This window comes from Zymoseptoria tritici, chromosome 12 (assembly GCF_000219625.1).
Source record: "Zymoseptoria tritici IPO323 chromosome 12, whole genome shotgun sequence".
In the NCBI taxonomy this organism is placed as follows: domain Eukaryota; kingdom Fungi; phylum Ascomycota; class Dothideomycetes; order Mycosphaerellales; family Mycosphaerellaceae; genus Zymoseptoria; species Zymoseptoria tritici.
The window spans coordinates 293,166-306,692 of NC_018207.1; the positions used below are offsets into that span (position 1 = coordinate 293,166).

Below are 13,527 nucleotides of genomic sequence, written 5' to 3' on the forward strand. Positions count from 1 at the left end.
CACCCAATCCCATCTCTCCCAATCACTGCCGTATCGGCACACCCTGCTCCTCAGCATCTTTCACCTGCGAGTCCGCCGCACGGGAGTCTGTATCCAGCTCATCCACGCTCATACCTCGGTGCAGGAACGACGCCTCTTTGACCGGACTGCCTGATGATCCACCTGGTGTTCCGGGGTGTAGAACCGGAGCGCCGACGCCGCTGGGACCAGAGAAGGACCCGCGTTGGCCGTCGGGTGGGGTGCTACCCGAGGGCGTACCTGAGCTGGAGGAGTTGGATTGTGTTTGGGAGAGGTGGGGGATGTTTTCTGGTCTGGTTGAAGTGTTAGCGCAAGGTGGTGCAGATGGGAGAAGAGAGGGGAATACGTAGGGTGTTCGCGACCCAGGCCTCCTCCGAGAGCGCTGGTGTCCGCTTTCCCGGCTTTGGAAAGGGCGTAGTCGCCCGAGTCGAAGTATTTGCGCTCGGAGAGTTTTTTGGTCAAGAGGTCCTTTTTGTTGGGGAGTTTGCCGTAGAGGCGGAAGAGCTTTTGTTCTTCTTCGTTCAGGCTCTAGGTGGAAGAGCGGCTGTTAGCAGGAGCACGGGAGGAGAATATGTCTGTTGAGAGACGGAGGACCTGGACGACATACGTTGATGTCCACCTTGTTCTTTTGGTGAGGGTTGAGAGCCATCTTTGCCGCGCAGAGTCTAGTCTCCTGTTGACTGAACAGTGCTGCTGTGGGGTATGCGGTGGAGTTGAGCTCTGCTCCCAAAACTGCCGAGCTTGTCTCTTTTCTTCGTTTGTGCTCTTCCTGTAAGCTCCGGGTCTTTCGAAACGCCTGTGTCTTGCAATGTCGGCTCGGCGGGTCGACCTATGGGCGTCTGCTTTGCTTGCGTAGCGGGGGGCTATTGAGCCAAGGAAGTCGGAGAGCTGATCTCTTTGTTTCCAGAGAGCGATCGAAGGGCAATTGGACGCGGACTGCAGTGCTTCTTGGGATTGGCGGCAAGCAAATTGTTCGTATGCGGTGATCGGTCGAGGAGAGGGAGATCAGGAGGTGACGTTGATGTTTGGGAGTGTTTGGGCAAGGTCGTTTGGGTACCAAAGCTTCCATTCTGCTTTCCCCGTGATCACTGAGGTCCACTCGCGCGGGCGTTCCCGTCGCTAGCGACTGCTAAGAAAGCTTCTTTCCTGCATGGCCACCTCAGAGAACGAGCTGACATCAAATAGACCGCCAGACACGACACTCATCACTCCAGACATAGAAATCTTCATCCTGCGATTCCCTTTCACCGTAGTCAGGTCGACAGAGATACCCTCGCTTAGGCTGTCGGTCTTGGAATATAGGACTCGCCCGACATCCTCACCCTGTCAAACACCGCGAATTCGACCTGGGTAGCCCGGCGACGCGGACGGTGACTCAAACCCGTGAGATGCTTGCTACACGTTGGGTCGGAAGACAGTGCACGCACTGAAGAAGTTCAGGTTGAAGCCCGCAAAAGAATGAGTGGTCGGATTGCGAATGTCAAGCGGCATCACGGCACTCCCAACCGTGCGATAAAATACAATAGACACCCTTCCGTCCTTCCGGATTTATCACACCATCATTCCCCGCCCTTCGTCGATGCCAGTCAAATCGCCTTCCCTCAAGCTCGTTCAACAACCTTTAGGATCCTCCTTCCCCGACCCACCACGGTGCGCACAGCCCTTATTGAAATCGGCCAGGTACTTCTCGTACACGCAACAATGATCGGAGTCATAGATCTGCATCTCGGACGTCAGCAGTAATTCCAATGATCGGTATATGGCGTGCAGCAGATCTTACCGGGCCGCCGTGTGCATCGGCACAGGAATAGGCCGTTGCTAAGGCTTGTCCTCCGTCGCAGTACATGTTGTGCTTCTTGTTTGGGTCCGGATTTGTGCTTGGATTCTTGGGTGGACTGTTCGCAGGGCTTCCGAATGCTCCGACGATTGAAGTGGCGATGAGCAGGTATGTTGTGAGCTGCATGGTGGATTATTTTGGCTCGCTTTGGAGTGGGTCGGTTGCGAAGGCGCTCGGAGTGTTGTGGAGATTGGAGATGTAAGTCAGAAGTGGAAGAAGGCGAGGAATGTCGAGGCTTTGTACAATCGAGGCGCAGTCGAGTGTCGTCCGCAGACTTCCGAGCGACGAGGTCCTACCCTGGGCAAACAACCACGGATGGCATTGTACAGCAGAAAGTTCTTGCTCAAGATCCGATTAGGTTGACTCAAAGGATGTCGTTGCCAGATCGCGTTGCAGACACTGGTCCGTTTAGTAAGCATTCCGTGAAGATCCAGCCGGCAGCTCGGAAGCAGCACTACGCACGACAGTCATACTTGAGCTCCTGGCGCCTACGATCAGTGCTCCATGTGCAAAGACCCATCCTTCTTCCCATATTTGAAGCAGCGTCGGATTGCATGCTCAACGGGCCACAGACGAAGACGCCCAAAGAGTCGTGCAGCAACGCCTCGGCCTCGATGAAAGCTTGCTGAGTGGTCTGTCGTACGGAATGAGATGCCGGAATCGTCACTGCATGAATCAATGCTATCATCGACTCAAATGCAGCATGATTGGTTGATATACCCATCCTTCGCTTACACCGTGCGCGTTGGAATGCGACATCATCGACATGATGATCTTGCAATTGTTTGACTTTTGTTGCAAGTCTACACGGCCGTTGCTGGGTTGACTATGTGGAAGGCAAAGGTGGAAGCAGGAGAAGCTGAGCGGGAGAGCAAAGCAAAGACAATGTCGAATATAGAGAAATTCACACCAGCTGAGGCGAATAACGCCTTTCTTGTCGAGTCTTGATGCAGGCATCTCCGTGCTTCCGCTCACACTGTACGCTCCCAGCTACCTAGGTGTACTTTGTCTAGTCAAATGTAAGCAATGACAGGAATCAAGTTCTGATATGACCGTGTTGTTGTCGCTGATCGAATCTCCCTGCCGAGCTCACCAACATTCCTCGACCTACATGCTTCGCTCGATTACCTTGGTCGGTGCAGTTTGAGCGGAAGCACAGAGGTATGTTCCCCTAGCCGAGATGCGCTCAAACGGACTCACCAATGCACGAAGGATCGTGACGAAGACAGCAGTTGCACATGCGATGGCATAACCTGCTCCGTATTAGCGCCTTCATATCATCGGTAGATTTGCGAAGACTACCACAACCCGAGCCAGCGCCGAATCCGACGAGATCGTTTGAGCAAGTATTTCGCATCCTGCCAATGCTGCACTTTGGCCCCTACAGGGCTTCGTTGCTCATGGATTGAGCACGTTTGCGACTAGATTGAGTTCGTATATGCGACCTTGCTGTCTTTTCTTTCGACTGATGAGGATCCTCGTGAGCACATTTTTGTAGCTGGCCTTGAGGCACGTATCAAGGACCTGGATGCTTCATCGCGTCAACAAGAGCAGCTCCCCAGTGCTTCACCATTCCTTGAACTGCGAGCAGCTCGAGCAGCAGCCACCCGCAACGAGCCCTCCTCTCCATCAATACGATACACCACCGACCCGAGTATGGTCCACTCCAGCAGTATGAACATGAATTCTGGCATGGAGTCGAACGACCACAGCGGCCACAGCATAATGTCCATGGCAAATATGATGATGACCTTCTTTACCAGCCGAAGCACACCTCTCTACGCCGAAAGTTGGACTCCCAACACCACAGGACAATACGTCGGAACCGTCATCTTCCTGATCGTTCTTGCCGCCATATTCCGCGCCATCGTGGTGTTACGGGTCAACTTCGACGGCCTGATGGCCTGGTACACGTATCGACGAGAAACGAGTATTCTGCGAAAGGACTTCGAAGGCGAAGATGCTGGACTGAGATCCAACATCGAGAAGGGTCGCCCGTGGAACATCAATATTGCGCTGGCGAGAGCTTGTCTGGATACGATCCTGGCCGGGACGAGTTATCTGCTGTAGGTGTTGTTCGTCTCTCGTTCCAGGTCCAACGCTGACTCGATTAGGATGCTGGCGGTTATGACGATGAATGTTGGATACTTCATTGCGGTGTTGGGCGGAACCTTTCTCGGGAGCTTCGTACTTGGACATTGGGATCCCACTGGCGATCACTGCGACGGTCATTGATGACGACGACAGCACTGATAGATACGTTGATGAGTAGACGACTTGCAATGAGAATCCTGGGCGAGTTTTCTGGTCGTATTAAGCATGGTCTCGGTCATAAGATCATCGAGTCTCTTGCTGTGCTGGTCTGTGGGAGGTCAGCCAGATCATACCTTCGACATACGACGGCAAACGCTCGTGAGAATCTCGCCCAGAAAAGCCTTCGAATGCTCTTGCTTGCACTGCTGTCACGTCGGCAGTGAAGTGTGGTGTGGCTCGACTCGCCGTGCAATGAAGCTACCGCGCCTGGTGCGATATTGCTCATGCCAGATCTTCTGGCTACTGCGGCGCTTCTCTTGCTCGATAGACCTCTGACATATCGTTGACTGCCGTGCACTGTGTGTTTGTGTATTGTGTAGATACCTTGGGAGTGCGAAGCGAGCTGTCTTCAACCAACAGTCACGTGCTTGAACCCTGAAGCATTTCGACCTCCTGTCGCGTAGCCTCGAAATCGGTAGGAGAACTCGACCACACCTCACAACTCGCCCACGACCTCACTCGAAACATCGCCCACGATGTGGTCTCTCCTAGGTCTCGCCGCGCTCCTCGTCGCTCCAAGCAATGCGCTCTACTTCTACCTGCACGCCGGCGAAGAGAAGTGCTTCATCGAGGAACTGCCAAAGGACACGCTGGTCGTTGGTATGTTCGTCGCAATACACCGAGACCGCGCAGTACTGACAGGAACCCAGGACATTACAAAGGACTCCAATGGAACGTCCAGCAAAACGCCTATACCTCAAATCCCCAAGGCCTTCCAACAATGGTACGCCCTCTTCCCCACCACCCACTCCCCCCAAACCCACGCCTAACCATTTCACAGGGCATGTACATCCGCGTCGAAGAAATCTTCGACCACGACCACCGCGTCGTCTCGCAAACCGGCTCCTCCACCGGAAAATTCACCTTCACAGCCGCCGACTCGGGCGAACACCGCATCTGCCTGACGCCGAACAACGTGCCCCAAAATTCCGGCTGGCTCTTCAGCGGACGGGAAGCCGGCGGCGTCAAACTCGAATTGCAACTCGCCATCGGCCAGACCTCCGCCATCGAGTCGAGTGACAAGAGCAAGTTGAGCGAGGTCGCACAGCGCGCGAAGGATTTGAATGCGAGACTGCAGGATATTCGCCGGGAGCAGATGTTCCAGAGGGAGAGGGAGGCGGAGTTTAGGGATCAGAGTGAGAGTGTGAATGCGAGGGTGGTGAGGTGGACGATGATTCAGTGTGTGGTTTTGGGAGTGACGTGCGCGTGGCAGTTGAGCTATTTGAGGGCGTTTTTCATCAAGCAGAAGTTGACGTAGACGGGGTGGGAGAAGGCGGAGGGATGGCGGCCTGGACGAGAGATGACATAAGACGGGACTGTGAGCATAGCTGGATGACAATGGTGTTGTGCTGTACGCATAACGATAGACGTGAAAAGCTGTACCTTTTTGGCTCTGCATATGAGCACCAACAGAACCGGATCTCGGGCAACAAGAAAGATGAGCAGGATTACAAGATGGAAGACTGAAGAGCGCCTCTGTTCGGCTTGCTAGACTGGGAACAGTGTGATGTCAGTAGGGAAGCTTTTCAAAGCCCATCATCTTCGCATAACGTAGTGCCTCTTCCGCATTGACCTCGTTCGGCTAGAGCGACGTTGAAACCTTTTCGTGCCTTCTCGGCTTCAAGGTCCTCTTCTTCGCCATCAATTCGTAGAATTGAACTCTGGGCCCGAGCTTCAATGCCGCACGTCAAAGTATTCGTGGGGATTGGGAGGAGGTCCATTGGGATCGGGATGATCAAAGTCAAAACTTTCCCGCCACCACTCTTCAAACTCCTGCGCTCGCGGTTCCAGTCCTTGTACCAGAGTCGGTAGAGCTTTGCCCTTCTTCTCGCCTTCAATCGTAGCACTGGCGGGACTCACAAGGAGTCCGTCGGCAGTTTCGAGAGCGAGATGCCTCTCCTTATAAGCATTTTCACAAAGCACCACAGCCTTGTCTTGGTACACGACACAAACATCTTCGTCGGGGTTGAAGACGCTCCATGGTCCTTGGAATGTCACTCGCTTGTCGCCCTTTACTTTGGCTTTGTCGGGAAGGCAGCTTCGGAACGTCGACATGTCCCACAAATTTCCCAGTACCCGATCGTACCGCACCACTTGCTCTGCGTCCCAGGTCGTCCAGTCTACATGCTGGTCTTTCTTCGTGAGCTTCGCCGCGTAGCTCGACTTTGACTTCTCCTCATCTTGCATGACATCTTCATGACCTCTCACTCCATCCGCGAATGCATCTGAAGAGACATAGTTCCCAAGCATCTCCGCTCCGAGAGGACCCAGGATTCTGATCATATCCCCAACGCCTGCATTCTCCGGCACGTCCACCTTCCTTCGATCCAACACCTTGCCTGCATCGAATCGCTCAGGATGCATCGTCTGCAAACTGACGCCCGTCTCCCTCCGTCCCTCCAATAGCGCCCTCTGAATCGGCGCCGGACCTCTCAAGTCCGGAAGTAGCGAAGGGTGGATATTGACGCCTCCATATTTGGCGGCTTGCAAGATCCTGGCTGGCACGAGGAGGCCGAAGGAGACTGTGACGATCAAGTCAACGGGTGAAGATGGTGTCCATCCGGTGAAGGTGTCTCGTTGAAGGACGGGGATCTCGAGAGACTGGGCGAACGACTTGATGGGTGGAGAGGAGAGAGTTTTGTAGCCTCGTCCGGTGTATTTGTCCGGTCGGCAGAGGACGGTCAGAGAGGTGATGTTTGATGGAGACTGCAAGGAGAGATCGTGCAGTGCTTTCAGGGAGGGGAGAGAGAAAGCGTCGGCGCCGCAGAAGAGGATGTTGAGAGGTCCATGAGACGGAGATGCAGTGGTGGTCGTAAGATATCTTCTGGAGGTAAGGACGAATTTGCTAGAGAATTGTCGGCATGGCCAGAGGTGGCGGAGGAGCATCGTTTGTATGTTATCGAGTTCTCGTCATGGCGTTGGTCTTATTCAAGGTTCATCGGTATTCGATGTCGACAAGGATGAGGTCGAAGTGATGGACAAAAATAGCTCCCACGTGAATTTAGGCGCGAGACGATCAACGCGAGTCGCGTCGCCCTTTCTTCTGATCCACCAACAACCATCATTGCTCCTTCCGCATCAAGACATCTCACACTGTCACGCACGTGGGAGACATTCACATCACTGCCGCGGAGAACAACCCCGGCAGGCGCAGTCATGAATGCATCAGAGTCGAAGGCATGGCGACCCACCAGTATGATCCTCTGTGATGTCATTCGCGACTCAAAAAGTGCAGTGAGGTCGCGATGAGCAGTGTGTTGAGTGTTGAATGGGAAGGTGCTACAAACACTGTCGGATAAGAGCATTCTCCTACTTCTTCTTCTTCTTCTTCTCAACCACAACAACAACAGACTTTCACTCAAACACAACCAACGCATCCGCAACCATGGCCGACAAATCCCAATTCGAACCCGGTAAGCGTCACCACCAATGCCTCCTCTACCCTCATCTAACACCTCCCCCTCCAGGCCACATGCCCGAGAACCAATTCCAAGACCCACCAGGCCACCAACACAAACTCGACCCAGCCCCCGCAACGAACCAAGTCCCCACCCCCGACGGAAAATACCAACTCTACAAATCCGCCAACAAACTCGCCGGCAAGAAAGCCCTGATCACAGGCGGCGACTCCGGCATCGGACGTGCCTCTGCCGTCCTGTTCGCCATGGAAGGCGCCGACTCCTTCATCGTGTATCTCCCGGAAGAAGAGAAGGACGCTCAGCAGACGAAGAAGGAAGTCGAGGAACACGGACGGAAGTGCTACCTCCACGCGGCGGACTTGACGAAGAAGGAGAACTGCGTGAAAGCGGTGGAGGAGGCGGTCAAGCAGCTTGGAGGATTGGATGTCTTGTTCAATAACCATGCGTATCAGATGGTGCAGGAGAATATCCTCAGTCTGCCGGATGAGCAGTGGTTGAAGACTTTCGACACGAACATTCATCGTACGTTTTGTTGTCACATTCTTTCGAACGACAATTACTGATCTTACTTTCACAGCCTTCTTCTACCTCTCCAAAGCCGCTCTGCCTCATCTCCTCAAGAACTCTGGCGGCGGCACGGTCATCAACAACGCTTCGATCAACGCTTACATCGGTCGCCCGGATTTGCTCGACTACACTTCCACAAAGGGTGCGATTGTCTCATTCACCCGCGGCCTCTCGAACCAATTCGTCGACCAAAAGATCCGCGTCAACGCCGTCGCTCCCGGACCCGTCTGGACTCCCTTGATCGCCGCGACGATGGGTGAGGAACAGCAGAAGAGCTTCACGAGCCCGATGGGACGACCGGGACAGCCCAGTGAGATTGCCAGCTGTGTGGTGTTCTTGGCGAGCAGTGATAGCAGTATGTTGAGTGGGCAGGTGATTCACTGTAAGTCATCCATCGGACAGCACCAAAAACGCACTTTTACTGACCCCACTGTAGGCAACGGAGGCACCATCGTCAACGGTTAGAGGGTGGTTGGGCATTGAGACGAGCAATAACGATACTCAACGTAGACACGAAGCACGATCCCATGGTTTCGACATATTTCTTCGCGTGATGAGTGTCATGATCACAGTTCAGACGATGTCTTTGATCTTCAGTCTGCCACGCTCCCCGTCCTTGGGTCTGGTTGGCAACTCGCATCGATATGGTAGCTCGAAAGGCGAGAGGCGACTGTGCGTGAAGAACGAGGCCTTTGTTGCTACAAGTACACACACACAATCAACCGGAGCCAGTGAGCATTTCGGATTTCGTTTCATTCATTCGCTGATAGTACACATCTCATCTCGGGTTTTCCGGATTTTCCTTGATCATTCCTTGCGCTTTGATTGCGTCTGCCATTGCCATTGACCCATTCCTCCCAGTCCGGATGCCTTTCCCTCATCCATCGTCATAGTACATGCCCATTGCCCGTTCCCTTATCCTTCACTCATCCCTCACTCACTTCTTCTCCACCCCACCAGCAACCCCATCCTCCTCCTCCACCGTACCGGCCGAAGAAGCAGTACTCATCTTCTCCAACCCCAATTCCTCCTCCTCCTCCTCAGTCGTGGTGGCCGGTGGACCATGCAAGTACTCGTCGTACTCGATAGCTTCGGGATCGACGTCTTCGAACTTGGTCTTGAGGGCGGAGTGAGGAGCGGAGGAAGAGGAAGAGGAAGAGGTACCCGCCAGGGCGGCGGTGATGCTGACGGAGGAACGACGACGGGTGGATTGAGGGAGGGTGGGGAAGTTGTTGGAGTTGGTGCGGCGTTTCGGGTGGAAGGTGTTGATGGGGAGGTCTGCGAGGTCGGAGATGATGGGTTGGCCCCTTTGAGGTGGAATGTTAGTGGGTGAGGTGGAGAGGGAGGGGAGGTGGAGGGTGAAGAGGTGGATCTCACCAGTTGGCTTTTCCACCGCCCTGCTTCTTGGTGCTGGTGGGAGCGTTGTCGACGTAGCCGGATTTTCCGAAGTAGCGGGGGAGGTGCTCGGTGGCGGCGGCGGTGCCGTTGGCGAGGCCGACGTGGTCGCGGTCGGTGGCTTTGTGGGTGCGGGTCACTGTGGAGGAGGTTAGTTGAATGTTTGAGAGATGGAGACGGGAGGTGAAAGGGGAGAGCTGAGGTGTGAGGGTGAAGGAGGATGCGGTGATGATGATTGATGGGACGATCGAGGTGGTTTGAGGCATTGAAGGCATTGATAAGAGGTGGAATGTCAGATGAGGTACGTACTGTTGAGTAACTTGATTGCAGTGAGGTGAGTGGTGTTGTGGTTTCTTGAGACGGATGAGGTCAATGTGAAGCGTGATATGGCTTCACGAGAGAAGCTTGGATGATGAACGGTCGATGGTTTTGATGATTCTTGTCGTTGTTGTAGAGGAGAAGGAAGGAGAAGTTGATGAGCAAGAAAGAGACAAGAAGAAAGATGAGGTGAGGTCTGAGATTGCTCCGAGCTCTCTCTTGCAACGTCAGATGTCTCCCAATGAGGAGCTATCGCAAGGAGAGAGGGAGAGGGAGAGAGGTCCAGTCATGGTATCGATCGCGTGACCGTGACCATCCACCGGAACCACACAATGAGGACAGCTCCTGCTTCATCAGGGACAATCTTGCCGATGTCGCTGTTCTTGTCATCCTTTTCCACTTCTTTCCGTGCTATCGTCGACTAGACTGCTCCATATTGAGAGTCACCCGACGTTCGATATTCTTCTAGACCCGACGCCATTGAGAGATAGAGAACAGTCACCCGTCACGCGACCTCGTCCAGGGTGGAAGTGGAAGTCGACGCGAGGCCTAGTGGGGTTGCTGGAGAGCTCCCGTCCCCATCGCTGAAACAAAGCCCGATAAACAACCCCAATGCTGCCGATAACGACACTGCTGTGAGATGTGACGACAGACGACACGTCAAAAAGGACACGTTTCATTCTCGATGTTGTTTATGTTGACGCATGCATGGAAGATCCTCATATCTTTGATGATTGATCCTCGTCTGTTGATTCCTATCGCTTCCATTGACAACCTGGAAGCTCTTGACCCTTTGACGTCAGCCCTCTCACGGCCACGTTTCACAAAAGTCCGGGGAAAGGACGAGACGAGCTCGCCATTTCTCACGCAATCGAGCACACCGTTTTATCACCGCAACCGAGACGACTCTCCAAGCACACGGCAAGCACTTCCCATTCATCTCCTACTTACGACGAAACAAACGACCAACCGCGTCGGTACATGAGGACCTTGCATTCCCAAGACTCAAGTACCGAATGACATCCCCGCTTTTTCTACCCCGGACTCAGGAGCCGCGCTAAGAACCAAGTGGAGCTCCAACCGGAAGATGTGCCGGTGCAGGGACCATGGAATGCAATGATCGATCGTCGACAAGGACGTCGCGATCGGACCCTTCGTCCATGGTGAGCGTGATCGAACGAGACGAAAGCTGCGGTCTTCTGGACTGCAGTACGAATGTCTGGGCTGGTCTGGAATCCGCAATGGCAATCTGTCGATGCCTGAGGTATGTTGTCGTCCGAACACGAGAGTATACCATTTCTTGATTCCGAGCATCACGACTAGATACTCACTCAGGCCCCTCTACGGATTAAACACCTTCCCCTCATGCTCGCCACAAACATCCTCCCAAGCCATCCATTCCCCCAAATCATTCCACACCCCTCCCTTCCTGAACTCCTCACTCCGACTCTTCGCCAACTCACCATCACTGACTCCTCTCACCCCTTCAACAGCCACATACTCCACCCCCTCCACCGTCGCCACGACCCTCTCCCCCGTCCCATCTTTCCCCTCCCTCCACCCTTCACCCAACCACTTCCTCCGTCCCGCCAGCAACAACGCCTCAGCGTGCGGATGGAACCACATCCTTCCCCACCACAAGTCGCGGAGATACTTCAACGGCGTGATGTGAAATAGTGGAAACACCGTGCCCGTCAGGACATTCATGCCCAGCGGCATCTGCTCCCAACCCCGGCCATCAAGCAGAGAAGTCACCGCATCCGCGGCAAAAGGGCCAGGTGAGGAGGCGATATCCTCATCCAGCACCAATCGATCCAGTCGTCCCATCTCCGCATGTCGTCGATTCTCCCCTCCCTTCCCGGGCGCTGACGACGACAAGGAGGAATGATTAAACCTCATCCAAGTCACATACTCATGATACAAACTCTCCTGAAAACAATCCCCCTCCCCATCCACCGTAACCCCAAACTCCCTCCTCCTGTTCACCAATCCATCTCCACCTCCCGCCACCATCGTCCCATTCGCCAACCCCAACCGTGCTTCCTCTTGTAAATTCCACAAAACATGCAAATAATGCTGATCGCTATTCTTCAACTTCCACTCACTAACCGGTCGTAACTCCTCCACAATCTCATACGTCGAATTCCAAAAGTCCCGCACATCCGCTAGTCTTCCAATCAGAGTGCCGGAATTCAAATGTCGAGGTCGTACGGCAGGTGCATGCTCCAGATCTCCACGATCAGTCGACGGACCCATGATGTATTCCGGTAAGAGCGACGCCGGGGACGACCAGCATGGAATCTGCTTCCCGGGATCTTGTGGCCAACAAAGTCGATCCGCGCCAAAGAGGACCGTATTCCTCACCTTCCCACCCACAGCTTCCACATCGAGAATCCCTTCCCGTTCCAGCCGTCGATTCTCCTTCCCGATTGCGAGGAGATATCGTTTAATCATCACCTCCACCGGTAATTGCAGCCAGACATCATACGCATCCAACAAAACCACCAAATCCTCGTCGGATTCCGGTCCGAGGGTGGAGAAATACTCGTCGAAAAGCGGGAATTTAAAAAGGTGATTAGAAGAACCATTCCAGCGGCCGTGACCTCCCCAGCCGATGAGGATGGGAGGCGGGTAGGTGAGGATTTGGCTCGTGAGGAGGAGTTTGCAGGCGTCGGGGTTGAGGGCTGTGGCGGGGAGGAGGTGGTGGATGCGTCGGCGGGTGAGGGGAGGTGGGGAGGTGGGGGAGGGGCCGTGGTATTTGGTGCTGGGGGAGGGGAGGGAGGAGTTGGGTGGTGGAGATGGAGGGGGATGGGTTGGGGGTATGTAGAGGAGAAGTAGGAGGATTAGAGCGAAGAGGGTGGAGGAGAGGAGGACGATGGGACGACGGAGGGGGGAGGGCATCGTGGACCGCTGTAGAGATCAGGAAAAGTAATGAATATCGTTATCGCATCGCATGGAAGGAAATGGTGAACATGTCTCGAAGAAATGGACTCTGCAAGACAACCGACAAGGGCTGAGAAAATGCCGCCAGAGAAGCTGACACGCAGGAACGGAAGGAAATGTCCCACTCGACCAGAAGCGCAGATAGACAGATCAGGCACAACAATGACCTCGCCGTGGCGCGCGGCATCCTCATCCAACACGGCACTGGCATGCCGCCACGACCCACCTATTTTCCAGCACAGGAAGAGCGGCTGATGCGCATCGGTCAAAGAAGCGACGTCAGCCAACAGTGCATGCGATAGAGATAGAATCGAGATAGAAACGAGTTCAGCGGCTCCACTGGGCGAGCAAATGGGTTTGGGAAACCCTGTCAATGCGCAGTGGAACCGTGAAGGAGACCAATGCGATGTGCGAAGAGGGAAGAGGTGAGGTCCACTTTCTGCTCTGCGAGTTTCAGCTTCGGGTGCTTGGCACCGCGCGTTGGATGCATCAGGATTGTCATCCTTGTTCGCACGACGTGTGTTCCAATGCCGAGACGGGTTTGTGGAAGGGAGAGAGTGTACGCATGCGTGGACTGGGCATGTCTCATCTCGCTCGTGGAAATGTTCGGTGCTCGGCGGGGGTCTTGGAGGTCTCGTCTTAGCTCTGCTTTTTCATCATGCTGGACTGTCGGGGGAAGAGGTCCTTGAAGGGCTATATACGGAAGACGGATGATTG

General features: G+C 54.3%; 7 protein-coding genes across 7 annotated transcripts; 3 read left to right on the top strand and 4 right to left on the bottom strand.

The window, feature by feature from the left end:
* Positions 1–236: 236 nt before the first annotated feature.
* MYCGRDRAFT_77247 (uncharacterized protein) lies at positions 237–1,030 on the bottom strand (the record flags this gene model as incomplete). Its single annotated transcript, XM_003848162.1, has 3 exons — positions 237–311; positions 365–546; positions 626–1,030. Coding segments are annotated over 3 exons (297 nt in total), but the record flags the coding sequence as incomplete, so codon positions are not given.
* A 2,392-nt stretch (positions 1,031–3,422) lies between these two features.
* On the top strand, positions 3,423–4,090 carry MYCGRDRAFT_77248 (uncharacterized protein; the record flags this gene model as incomplete). Its single annotated transcript, XM_003847826.1, has 2 exons — positions 3,423–3,921; positions 3,970–4,090. The coding sequence occupies 2 exons, from the start codon at positions 3,512–3,514 to the stop codon at positions 4,088–4,090; spliced, it is 531 nt and encodes a 176-aa protein (XP_003847874.1).
* A 521-nt stretch (positions 4,091–4,611) lies between these two features.
* MgERP1 (Erp like protein) lies at positions 4,612–5,426 on the top strand (the record flags this gene model as incomplete). The annotated part of the gene is made up of 3 exons (XM_003847827.1): positions 4,612–4,768; positions 4,819–4,892; positions 4,950–5,426. 3 exons carry the CDS (start codon positions 4,645–4,647, stop codon positions 5,424–5,426), a joined length of 675 nt encoding a protein of 224 aa, XP_003847875.1.
* An 800-nt stretch (positions 5,427–6,226) lies between these two features.
* On the bottom strand, positions 6,227–6,952 carry MYCGRDRAFT_15902 (uncharacterized protein; the record flags this gene model as incomplete). The annotated part of the gene is made up of 1 exon (XM_003848161.1): positions 6,227–6,952. A coding segment is annotated over one exon (726 nt), but the record flags the coding sequence as incomplete, so codon positions are not given.
* A 600-nt stretch (positions 6,953–7,552) lies between these two features.
* MYCGRDRAFT_82765 (uncharacterized protein) lies at positions 7,553–8,770 on the top strand (the record flags this gene model as incomplete). Its single annotated transcript, XM_003847828.1, has 3 exons — positions 7,553–7,581; positions 7,636–8,109; positions 8,165–8,770. Coding segments are annotated over 3 exons (958 nt in total), but the record flags the coding sequence as incomplete, so codon positions are not given.
* A 321-nt stretch (positions 8,771–9,091) lies between these two features.
* On the bottom strand, positions 9,092–10,850 carry MYCGRDRAFT_111412 (uncharacterized protein; the record flags this gene model as incomplete). The annotated part of the gene is made up of 4 exons (XM_003848160.1): positions 9,092–9,461; positions 9,532–9,688; positions 9,859–9,902; positions 10,819–10,850. 4 exons carry the CDS (start codon positions 10,848–10,850, stop codon positions 9,092–9,094), a joined length of 603 nt encoding a protein of 200 aa, XP_003848208.1.
* A 358-nt stretch (positions 10,851–11,208) lies between these two features.
* MYCGRDRAFT_111413 (uncharacterized protein) lies at positions 11,209–12,849 on the bottom strand (the record flags this gene model as incomplete). The annotated part of the gene is made up of 1 exon (XM_003848159.1): positions 11,209–12,849. One exon carries the CDS (start codon positions 12,766–12,768, stop codon positions 11,209–11,211), a length of 1,560 nt encoding a protein of 519 aa, XP_003848207.1.
* Between the last annotated feature and the right edge of the window lie 678 nt (positions 12,850–13,527).